Source organism: Petromyzon marinus, chromosome 11, assembly GCF_048934315.1.
Source record: "Petromyzon marinus isolate PM22_M1 ecotype Great Lakes invasive population chromosome 11, UKy_Petmar_22M1.pri1.0, whole genome shotgun sequence".
Taxonomy (NCBI): Eukaryota; Metazoa; Chordata; class Hyperoartia; order Petromyzontiformes; family Petromyzontidae; genus Petromyzon; species Petromyzon marinus.
The window spans coordinates 12,251,245-12,263,653 of NC_133677.1; the positions used below are offsets into that span (position 1 = coordinate 12,251,245).

Consider the following 12,409-nt stretch of genomic DNA (forward strand, 5'->3'; position numbering starts at 1 on the left):
GGCGAACGCCAAAAAAAAAACGCTCCTCAGTTAATTCGTGCTTTTAGAGTCAATAACGCATTCAGCTACCGACCGGCTGGGTTTCATTGTCTCGTGAATCTTCGGTTAAAGCTGCGCGCACGATACTTTGCCGAGCATCCCTGATGGAAACGTTATTTTGTGATAATGTAATTACGCGTTGCAAGGACATTTTAATGGCAATTAAACTAAATTCATGCCAGGAAAATATGCGTTTTTTTAAAGACTGTAAATAACTGCTGTGTTTATGGTAAAAAAATAATGTATAATAATAACAACATTTAATGGCAGAGTATAAAAATGTATTTAATGCCTCAACATGACAAAGTGCAGCCAAGCGGGCCACTAGGGGCAGCTCTCTGTGCAGCACGAGACGAAAGCCCTGGCCTATCACGATTAGGCTTTTCCTATAATCATGTGCTTCTATATTTGGTTCAACGTAGCTTTAAAATGTTACAACTCTTTTCAGCTGCGTTTGAAACAACTGCTTTAGGGTCCTGATTAATACAAATATAAGCGGCATGAATATTAATCTGCTGATCCACATTTCAATTTTTCTTCTGCAAGCTATACACTGGATTACATGTAACTTAATTCCTTGTACAACAATGACTAGAATATGACTTTAGTTACTGTCACATGGAAAACTGGATATTTAATTGGTAAATGTATTTGCCAGTGAACCAGTAAACACTGTTGGATTCCCATTACCACTGAGAAGTTCCATATTCCATGGGCAATAACCAGAGTTCTCCCTGTCACAGAGCAGGTTTTGAAGCCTGTGAATACTTGTCACTGTGTGCCAGGGTCATGGCCTAACTGACAAACTTGAAAATGTCCCAATTTAACAGAGGGCTTTCTATTTTGACTTAAAGCTTGCGTGACTGCAGGAACTCATATTCTTTGGGTCTTTCGGTAAAGTCACGTAGATAGGTTCAAAGAAAATAACAAAAAACTACGACGTTTCGATCGCAACGCAAGCGGTCGGCATCCTGATTTGTTATTTTATTTGAACCTATCTACGTGACTTTACCGAAAGACCCAAAGAATATAGGCTTTCTATTTAATGTAAACTAAACTAAAACTATTTTAACTTTACCAAGAAAGGCCCACTGAGCTATATAGCTGTTTTTTAGAAGCGACCTGGCCACAAATATCTCAAAGAAGTGGCTTATCATGTAGACATGTATAGCAGCCAAAGAATCTAAAGGCATGCTTCTAAATGTGGAGGGAAACCCCAGAGGGCCCAGAGAAATTCCACGTGACCGCTGGGAGAATACGCAAACTCCAAATATACAGGCGTCAGTCAGGATCGAACCCACAACCTCCTCCGCATACCAGGTGAGGGAGTAAACATCTCGCCACCGTGGCACCCCTAAACCCCACGACATCGTTTATAGGGGCGAGAAAGCATTACTGGCAGTGGGGTTCATTTATACTATCAAGGGTTACCTGAGACCCTTCTGTGGACTGAAGAGAAGAGGAAGACTTCATGAGAAGTCAAACAGTAACCATCCAATGCAAACAATGCCCCCCCCCCCCCCTGTGGACATTTGGAATGTTTACCCGCTGACTCGGGGCTCCCATTGCTCCTTCGAGCACGGAGACATGTTGACTTTTAGTGGCGCAGTTAGGTCCCTTTTATGAACAGTTCAGCAATTACTAGGGAAATTCAAGAAAACTCATCACCAATGTCTATCCACTGCCGGATAAAGGCCTCCCTCGAAACACTACCACCCTCCCTCACATTCCTGCAATGCCACAGTTCATATAACTTCTGACACATGGACTAATATAATTGCTCCTTATCCACAGTGGTAATTATATTAGGCACATTCTAGCCTTTGGCCGCCATTCTGTCATCAGTCCCTTTCATCCGCCACCATCCCTTCTATAGATATCCCCAGCAGAAGCCCATTGACAAGTCCTGACAAGCCCATATGATGTCTCTGATTTGCATTTGTTCTCTGGTCCATGACTTGCCTTTTCAGGCTCATGGTGTCGTTTATTCCAAGCGAGCATTTCTCGATCCTAATCTGTGCACTTCCCAACTTTTGTTCGATCTTTTATTGCCAGTGTGTATGCTCCTCGTCCAAAAGTAATATAAAAAAAACACTCAACCACGTTCTTCAATAACACTGTGGCCTTAAAAATGAGAAATATAGAAGAAGCAACATTTTGGGCAATGGTTGAGGATTGTGTGGAGTTGTTTTGTTATCTGCACTGGCACAGCACTGACAACGCGGTATCACCAAATCGTATAGCAATACAGTCATGGGTAATATGCACTGATTGAAAACTCTTCTTAAGGCACAATGGCTGCAGCTTTTCACGATTCCACTCTGTATTTCATAGTTGTATCTATGAGACATTTTTGCCAGTATCAAATTGGTGAAACCTTAAAAAAAGGCTTTACACTTTCTGGCAATAAAAAAAGGTGTTAAAATGCTCAAACACCAAATGGCTACTTAATGCAGGGCATCAAGTACGCATTAACGACACATACTTGTGGAAAAAAACATGCAAACAAACATGCTCTAATTATATATGCAGTCTTTGAAACTGATTGGCCTACACCAGACAGCCTTCTTTATAGCTTTGTCTCACCATCAGTGTTAGATCAGAGAATGCCAAAAGGCGAACAGTTTAAAGGCAATGCAAGCATCAGAGTATGAATAGCTTGGGTTGAGCAGTTGTATCTATGGGACCTCAGAATTTTGATCGCAATATGCCTTAAATAATTGTGCTAGATATACATATGCTGCCCTTTTCTAGTTGTGTCTCCACAATAATTACTTTTAAATAGTTCGTAAACATAGTGCAGTCTACAAACAACGCACACACAGCAGCATTATTCGCTGGGCTAAAAGGGCATGCGAATGGTCACGTTTCGAACGTGACGTCCCTGTTTAAATTGTGATCCCGTGGCAGACAGCAGAGAGCGACCTTAATGCCGTGGGTGTCTCGGACAAAGTGTCCGTCTCTTCACACAGCCTGTTAACACTCCACCAGCTGCACACATCTTAAGCTGCGGTCGTCCGCTCGGTAATGAGCAGCTGCACTCTGGATCTCCCCTTCATCGGAGTTTGTATGACGACTGCCACCGGGGATTCTGGGAGAAGTTCTGCAATGTTTCATTCCAGAGATGCTTGCCATCGAGTGTAACGCAGTTTTAGATAGAACACAGCCTGGCTCTAAACGCAGTACAATGTGGGTTGCTTTGTTTATCCTGAACTCTTCTCGTATGACTCATTTGAACAGAGGGTCCTGCTTGGGGATGTTTTGAATTCCTTTTATTACTGTGGGAGAAAGCTGCGATCCCAGCAGTATGCATGGAGGGTCCAGCAATGAGAGATCCCTGGTGTTAAAATTTTTGGGACACACTGTCCATCTCAGCATCAAGAGTGAAAGTAGGCCTTCCTGGTTATGAGTATAAAGCGATACTCTCCAAAAATGCCCAATGAGGTAAAAGGACATATCAGAGCACACAGCCAATGGCACTGAGATCTTGTGTTCAAATTTTTACAGCCGCTACCAAGGGGTTGCTCACAAATTCTAAGGTCAGGGGTCACATGGGACCCTCCCTGGCGTTTTACTCTGGGAACAGCCAGTAGAGGAGAATGGGGAGAATGGGTGGGGAAATAAGCGAGGGGAAAAACATTGTAAGAGTTGGCTATTTTTGTGTGGGTCTGTGTGTCAGTCTCTGCGTCTCTGTCTGTCTCTCTCTCCATACATCTTTCCATTCCTGTCCCTCTCCCTCGATTGGTATCAAACTGCCTCCGAAAGGCAGCAATGTGCCTTTCGGAGGCAGTACTGCCAAGTTATATTAATAATGATTAACTTAGTTTTATAAAAGCGCCTTTCAAATTGGTCAAATCAGAGCGCTGTACATTAGTGGTAAACATTTTTTTTGAAAACTTACGCAAAAAAAACGCTGAACAACCAGTAAAAAAAACCCAACAATAATAATGATGCAACACAACCAAAAATAGAAACATCGGAAGAGATTGACGTGAGTCAGGGTGGTTAATTTGTTTTGAGCATTCTCTCAAATGCACACTCCAGATTCATTCATTCATTCATCACGCATAGTCAGCGAAGGACCGTTGGCGCCTAACGTGTGACCCCTTGCGACAGCATTCGCATCAACTGCTCTTGCTGTCGTACACCGGCGTGTCTCGAGTGATTTGTTTGATCCACGGATCACGGTGGGGGGGGGGGGGCGACTACGGAACTGGCGTCATTCATTTGAGGGTCGCTGTTCGCACTTCGAACGTCAACCACCAACCAAAGTGCACAATTTTCTGGAATTTGCGCATCAAGACGGGCGACATGTCCACTGCAGATTCCTCAAACGTGAAATCGAAATACCTAATACGAGGTAGGATCCGCCTTAACGCGAGTCTTCAGACCCAGTGAGAACAGTACTAATAATAATGGGGTGTCAAGCTGCACCTCAAAATCAGAATCTCTTTATTAATCCTGGAGAAATCCGATGAGCTATGAAGCTCTTTTCCACAGATGTCCTATATAGCGCATGTGTACAAGAAACGAGTACTCTATTGCACGAAGCTGGTTTTGTGGAGTTGGTCAAAGAGTCTCAACACAGCAATGGTGTAAAAGTTATCGCTCCTGCTGACCTCGAGCCACTGAACTTTCCACATCTCTGTGGTGAAAATCGATCTCTCAAGAGGATGTCCGCCACTGAGCTTCCACACTGTTGGACATCCGTTTATTGAGCCCAAACGTATGATGGACTGTCAACCAACAACCGTGATTTGGACTCGCAGTCATTGCACTGTGGGTTGACTCCTCAGCCACAGCATCGAGCAGCCAAATATCTTCATATGAATGGGCGAAGACGATCCCCGCACCTCCGATTAGCACGGTTGGCTAAGTACGGTGCGAAAGGTGTTCAACATACATACTACGTACATACGAAGTGCAATGCGTGAACACCACTGCACCACCGCTCACCACAGCCATCACCTGCTGTCAATTATGTGCTTCTGTGTTACCGTACATTCCCCGGACAATATGAATGTGCACCTTGCCGATTTCAGCACAGGAAGCTGTGAATGTGTAATCGGCGATCTTTCTTTTTTTTTTTACGAAGCGCCGCTCCGAATTTCGGGCAAACACGAAGCGTTTGCGCGGTAGTGAAACTTTACAATGCCAAATGCATGGGAGTCGTTTTATTTTTCCTTCCCCCCCCCCCTCCCTGCTGCCCCCCGCACCCTAAAGGCTCTAATAAAGTGAAAATGTCAACGCGCGCCCCTTCGTCAAAGTGCCAACGTTGTCCCGGCGACACAAATGCAACCGGCTGAGAATTAAAGACGCTTCGCGAATGCGGGGGCCCCTTCACCAGCAGCTGCACACACTTCACCACAGGACACCAAAACCGCTCAAGTGCAACATTAACACGTCCAATCGTTTGAGTCTCCGTGAACAGTAACGGCGACAAATATTTCCACGTCTTACATTGCCTTGTAACGGAACAGCCATTAATGACTGCACGTACATGAACAATCATGTTCATGTACGTGCTGAAAATGGATTAGGTTCAACTGTACTCGTATCTCTAATTTGTTTCCTTATGTTTGAAAAATAAATTGTGTATATGTACGTTGAACTTCTTTCGTACGTAGCCAACCGTGCTAATCGGAGGTGCGGGATTCATGAACCGTTAATGATCCGATTGTCTCCGTTGGAGTCTCCGTTGCGCTACGAGTTAAGTGGGCATCCTCCCAGCCATCGCAGGATCACGCCGTGTGAGGGTTCAGCCTAGGAACGACACCACACAGTCACCGCCGTGCCACTCGATCGCAGTCCCATCATACAGAGTGCAGCGCGTTGTTGCATTACCCGTTGTCAAAAGCCAACATTGGCTGAATTAAGTGCAACATTAAATATGTACCCTGAACGTGTTTCGTCGCCATTGGTTACCGAGGTGGTACGTTCAAATTTAATTCATGTATTCATAATTCGTAGTGACGATCGCTTAGAAGGCTGCAGTGGCCAGGTTGCTCTATTGCCACCAGCCAATACGAGCCGGCGATGGGCATGGTCTGTGCGCACACACACCGCGCCATCTGCTGGACGTGCAAGGTATTGTTACTGGTTCAACAACACACGTCCTGTACTACCCGGCTTCGCCCGGGACTTGGATTCACCACGCCCGGCCGCCTTTGTCTCCCCAGTGGCGATGTTCACACACCACAGCAGTTACTCGTTTGAGGCTGAGTCGACCTAGGGGAGGATCAGGACCGGTTCAAATAATCGTCACTGGTGGTGACCGTGAGCGGGAATTGAACTCGGGTCGCCAGGTTCGTAGCGCAGGGCGCTAACCACTACACTACAATGCGTTACGCTTCCACATGCCCGGGTCACATGACAGATGTGACGTCACAGCTTACTTGCCGTGCAAAAAAAATGAATTTTTGAGCTCCCCCCCGAAAAAAAATATAAATAAGTGTATTTTTACACTTCTGGACTGGAAAGTACCCACATGGCAAACTTCCAGTTTGTTGAATGGCGGGAAGTACGCTAAACATTCACAACTTTGCCATTTATATATGTGTAGATGATCTGCAGTGGAGTTGGCAGTGCCCCGAGCATGACTGATTCTGCTGTAGCTCAGCTCCAGTGACCCCCAGCTCCAGTCTCGGAGACCAACACCAACATCATGTTTGGAGCTGCAGCCTGGTCAATCCTACTGTGCAGGCCTCTCGTCAATCCCCAACTGGATGACAAGCCTCCCCATTACCGTGTCAATCATGGGAGTAGTCGTTATTTCGGTTGTGTTTGGTAGAACTGTTATTCACGAAAGGCTCCTGATCGCGCAAATAAATCACGTCTTCACACTGTTGTTTATATTTAGAAGTAATGATGCAATGTCTTACGGCGCGTGACAAAATTACACAGGAAATGTAAATTTGGGATTGGCATGGTTTGGGTGTAGAACTGGTTAAATACCGCATGTACATTTGTGTGAGGAGGATGCAGGCAGGGGAAATGTATTTTACCCCATCATAGAAAAATAGATGAGTGCACAGCTGACTCCATGACAACAAGAGGAACAGAGTCTACCAAACGTACACACGTGTGGATGTGGATTACAAACATTTACATTCACTTACAGGGTTGTTTATGCCAGGCATTAAGAACCCTTGTGACATAAATCACAAGCTCAGGCCACTGTGTATCTACGCTTCAGAACATTTCAAAACTATCAGCAACTGCGTCACAACGGACTCGTGAGGCAAAAACTAGACAGGCCATATCCTCCACATCTTAAAATAAAACATTTTACGCTTATATTTTAAAGCGTTTGGGGTGCACCTTGTATGTGGGACTCTATAGCCACCATGGCCACCATTACGCGCGTGAGCAGATTTTAATAATTTTATTGGAACCCCCGGGTAGAGCCACCAACTTTATTGCGACCACACAGTCACTTCAAACATACGGTACTATAATCTTTGTATTATAATACGCACTGCTTTTGCCAGTGTTCTATTTCCTGAACTTTATATATTATACCATTGTTTCCTGTTCTCCTGGAAAATATAATTTTCTGGAAAAATATCGTTTATTTTAATTCCTCCAATGTTTGGCCTCTGTTTTACTTCGCAGAGCATCTTGTAATCCAGTGAATGTCGTGATGATATATGACTACAAAAATGAAATTACTCTTCGTGCTGGGTAATAAGCCCTTATTTAAGTTATCAGGGGTTTGCCTTTGACCAAATTATCCCAAAGCAGGACATGGCAAATTAATGATTAACACATATCACCGCAGTGGCAAGATGTTAACTACCTCAACTGTTGTACAGGAGGGCTTGGGTTCAAACCCGACCCTGATGCCTGTATGTTTGGAGTTTGCATGTTCTCTCTGTGGTCGTGTGGATTTATTTTTACCGGGATCCTCCGGTTTTAGAAACACGTGTGTAGCGTATTGGGCTGCCATAATTTCCACGTGATGAGCCACTTCGTTGAGCTATCATTTATGGACAGGTCGTTTCTGAAAAAGGGCTACATAGCTCAGTGGGCCTCACCTGGTTTTCATAGTAGTTTAGTTTTACAAGATCAAGAGAGCGGGTAAAGTGCCAGTTACCTGCTTGTGATGTCCCAATGCCTCTTGCGATCCGCTGCAGCCATCGCAAACCCATTTTTTCGCGTGACCACTCGCCAGGTTTCAGGCGGCCTCCACTTCCTCTCTTCCCAGAGTGCAGACTGAGCACGCTTCTCTGCAACGTATCAGTTCCTGCTGTCAAGAAAACAATCGTTTCTAAGAAAACCCGGGAAAACGTTGCAGCTTCTAAAGACGTATTCAGAGTGGTTTAGGTTTTATTTTTGGCCACGGGTAAATTCCACTGCGCAATACATGCTCATTTTCGATGGGGACATGGTTCCAGAAACGTGCTTTGAGCAAAGATAACGTGAAAATGGGCATAATGTTGGACATCAGTCTGAAAGGCACGCAGTCCAGGCCGAAAACACACCGTAGACTTACATAGCGCAGCCTACGTGGTCGCCTGACATGTAATATGCATAACGTGAGGTGTTAAGTACTAAACACATACGACAATTGCGATTTAAATTTAGATTTAAAGCTCTCGTGACTGCAGGGATTCATCTTCTGGGTTCTTTCGGTAAAGTCACGTAGAATGGGAATAAAATAATACAAATAATAACAGAATAAATTTCTCACGACGTTTCGGCCGTAGCCTTCCTCAGGTGAAGAAACAGGACTGTCCGGAAGACAGTGCTTGAGTGAGCTTGTGTCTTCCGGACAGTCCTGTTTTTTCACCTGAAGGCTACTTGTGTTGTGGCCGAAACGTCGTGAGAACTTTATTCTGTTATTATTATTTTATTCCCATTCTACGTGACGTTACCGAAATAATCCAGAAGACAATTGCGATCTTAAGTATGGCAGTAATGTACGGTCACCTGGTCTTGTTGCATTTGCAGCCCGGTGTCGCTGTGAATAGCGGCCGTGTGTGACCCTCAAGAGGTCTCGTCCTCCTTTAGTTTAGGTCCTACAAAAATGGCTCCGGTGATTTTTTTCTCGTTACGTTGAGGCCACCGATAAAAATAAAACTGCCGTGTCATTACGTCCTGTCTATTTATACATTGCATGAACGCAACCATTTGATTTTAATTGTCAAACTTCCATCATCAGTTGCTACGATGGCCAGCACAGCAGCAATTGCCTTGTTCTCAAATAAAAATGTGGATCTCATTAAATCAACGGATCATTTGCTCTCTTGCGCAAAGCAAATGGAGAAAACTATAGCAGCAGCATTGCTGTCTTGTGTTGGAATAGACATATTTTTTAAAGCTTTTGTGTCATTGTGTACATCTTATCACACCGCTGTTGTTTTTTTTCTTCTTTGAAACAATTATCAGGTAGATCGATTCCCGGTCGTCCGATAGCCCCACCGCATTGCCTCTGTGCCACTCTTGTTTTACGTAGAAAAGATCTCTTGATCCTCTCCACGTAGCACGAACGGTCGCTGGGAGCCTTGCTCCTCCGGTGTGGTTGCACAGCAAAGTGTCTGCACTGCTTGCATTTTCAATTTCAGCCAAAAAAAAAGATTTCAGGTGAGCTTTCGATTCAATTTCAAAACTCCTCTGCAGCAAGCTTCCAAAGCACGATGGCTCCTACTTTATAAACAAACGTCTTATTTCCAGTTTCAGAACGAGAAACCCTGTACTCCCAGCTTGCACGCTCACAACATGTCACGTACTATAAAACATTGTTCCGTTCGACGTTAAACCTTCGGTCTTCTGCACTGTCCCGCTAACCACTTTGTGCTTTGGCATTTTTCTCCGACGTACGCTGTGTTTTTACGTTTAGAGTCTGCTATCGGGCCATTCCCCCTCCCCCCCAATCAAGCTCGTAAGTTGCAAAGCCTTTCCCTCGGCCTCCTAAATGCTTCTCAGGGTTAAGGCAAGGCGATTTGTGGGGCTGATTGATTTCGCTCTGGGTAAGTGATCTCGTTCAAGCATTAGGCTCTGCAGGTGTGGCAGGGTTGGCTCAACATCTGAAAGAAATAACAAAAAACGGAGGATAATGGAATTGTCAATTACCTTCCACATATTTGTCACATCAATCACGAGTGGTCTGGGAGATCTTTCTATCAATATTTTTTTAGATCCAAATCTCATATCAAAACAAAGTAATATTTTTAAAACTCATATGTATGTATGTATGTTTCAATAAAGTGATCTGTAACCACAAATGTATGCATTTGTGTGTTGAACTTCTTTCGCACCGTACGTAGCTAACTGTGCTAATCGGAGGTGTGTATTTGGTGAAATTATACAACATCGTCATGTATTTACCCACGTGGAAATCACTGATATTCGGTATGTCTTTTACTATGGTGACCTGTATGCTGGCTTTATACCAAGAGTTAATTTATGCTGTTGCTGTAATACTAAATATGGTGGCGAGATGTTAACTACCTCGCCTGGTATATTTGAAGTTGTGGGTTCGATCCCGACCCTGACGCCTGCTTTATATTTGGAGTCTGCATGTGCTCCCCGTGCTGGCGTGGATTTTTCCGCGGGTCCTCTGTTTTTTCCCTCCACATTTAGAATCAACATGTGTGTAGAGTATTTGGATTTCTTAAATGTATACACCATAAGCCACTTCGTTGAGCCATCATTTGTAGCCAGGTCGCTTCTGAAAAAGAGCTGTATAGCTCAGTGGGCCTTACCTGGTAAAATAAAAATAAAAAGTTTCATAGTTTTAATATTGCCCGACGGTGCAGTTAGTAGTGTGCTGAACAATAATTATGAAGATTGCGAGTTCAAATCCCAGTTGGGGGTCAATTTTGACACATTTGGCCCTCTGAGGCTGATAAAATGAGAACTGTAAAGTTAGCAGTGGTGGTTGGAGGCTCAGCGTGCAGAATCTCCACGTGCCAATGTGGAGATTTCCATTGCTGCCAATCCAATATCTAACCACAGCTTTCAGTGCGAAGGTGGCTCAGGGGTACTAATTCCCGAGTTTTGGCCAAGGCCAATATCGTCCAGATTTAAACTACAGACAGCCACTTGTGTGGTTCACCTCGTTCACTAGGTTTTCAAATTTAAGTGAGAGGAGAGTGTCTGGCCAATGTTTATACACGAAAACAGAATGTATTTATTTCTTCATTTAAAGCTTTCGTGACTGCAGGGATTCACGTTCTTGGTTATTTCGGCAAAGTCACATGACTTTGCCGAAAGAACCAAGAAAACGTATATTTTTTTTATTAAGTTTGCCTAAGCTTTACTCTGAGGCTAATAATTACTTTGTTGGATGACTGATATATCTTAAACCCACTCTTTACATAGTATTGGCGAGAGTTGTCGAGGTGTTGCCTGTTCATAATGGTAAATGCCTATTTATTCAGGTAACCAGGCTCGTTTCTTTGCTGGCATTCCCCAGGGTCGTCACTGACATTCTGTAATAATCTGTTTAACGTGGAAGTTACGAAATGATTTCAGCATGGCGTGTTACATTATGCCATATCTGTGATACAATTGGCGATTAAAATGAAACACGTGTCTTTAAAAAGCATCGGAAGCAGACATCGGCACGTTAGGATTTAGGCGGGTTAAGCGATTGTATCCTTTGTGTTATGAGAGTAATGCCAGTCTGTAGAAAATAGACTGAGCATTCACGTCTCTACCATTGCCTAGCTTCATAAAGATGACACAATTAATACAGCCCTTGTTCTATACACTCCACAATCCATTGCTTTCCAGTACACGAAGTGGCCTGTTCTTGACGAGCCAGGGATGAGGCACGAGTCTCCATCTGGGCACCCACGGCCTCAAAAATGCTGCGTCCTCAGTAAAGTTTCGAGACGCTGACACGGCTCCGTGTCTCCAGCAACTTGATATTCCGCCCCACAATCCCTCATTACGTGACACGCATGCTTCAGAGGATCCAGCACCACAGTGCTGCGTACTCTGATTTACGTGAGCCCCTGCTTTTTTGTACTCGGTTTCTTCGTAACACGAACGCCCACAGTTAATGCCCCCCTATCAATGACTACGTTCGCTTAACTGCACTGGGCCGCATCCGATGCTGTAATTCAAATAAAAAAGGCAGCTTGGCCGGAAAAAAAAGAGAGATTTACTCCTTGTGCTGAGCACTACGTAGACGACAGTCTTATTGTTGAATCATTGTTTTTTTTTTCTTCTAAACAGAGACATAATGATGAGGCTGGTCACTTCCTTGATCAGCAGTCACATGGAAGCGTGAGCAGGCGTGACCCGCGCTGAATGTGAATTGGCCCTCGGACCCATTCTATGGGTGGGCAACCTCAACCAGGCCATTAATTTAATACAATAATTGCAGATGAATGCATTATAAAACCAGAAAGTGGTAATC

General features: G+C 44.2%; 1 protein-coding gene across 3 annotated transcripts in view; it reads right to left on the reverse strand.

Moving 5' to 3' along the window:
* Positions 1-12,409, reverse strand: part of LOC116941207 (janus kinase and microtubule-interacting protein 3-like) — a 265,525-nt gene that overhangs the window by 58,531 nt on the left and 194,585 nt on the right. For all 3 annotated transcript variants that reach the window (XM_076066382.1, XM_076066383.1, XM_032952008.2), the window contains 2 exons: positions 8,971-10,067; positions 8,135-8,284 (listed from right to left, as the gene is read on the reverse strand). In XM_076066382.1, coding sequence (XP_075922497.1) covers positions 9,952-10,067 — 116 coding nt within the window. In that variant the 3' untranslated portion in view covers positions 8,135-8,284; positions 8,971-9,951. The remainder of the gene's footprint in view (positions 1-8,134; positions 8,285-8,970; positions 10,068-12,409) is intronic.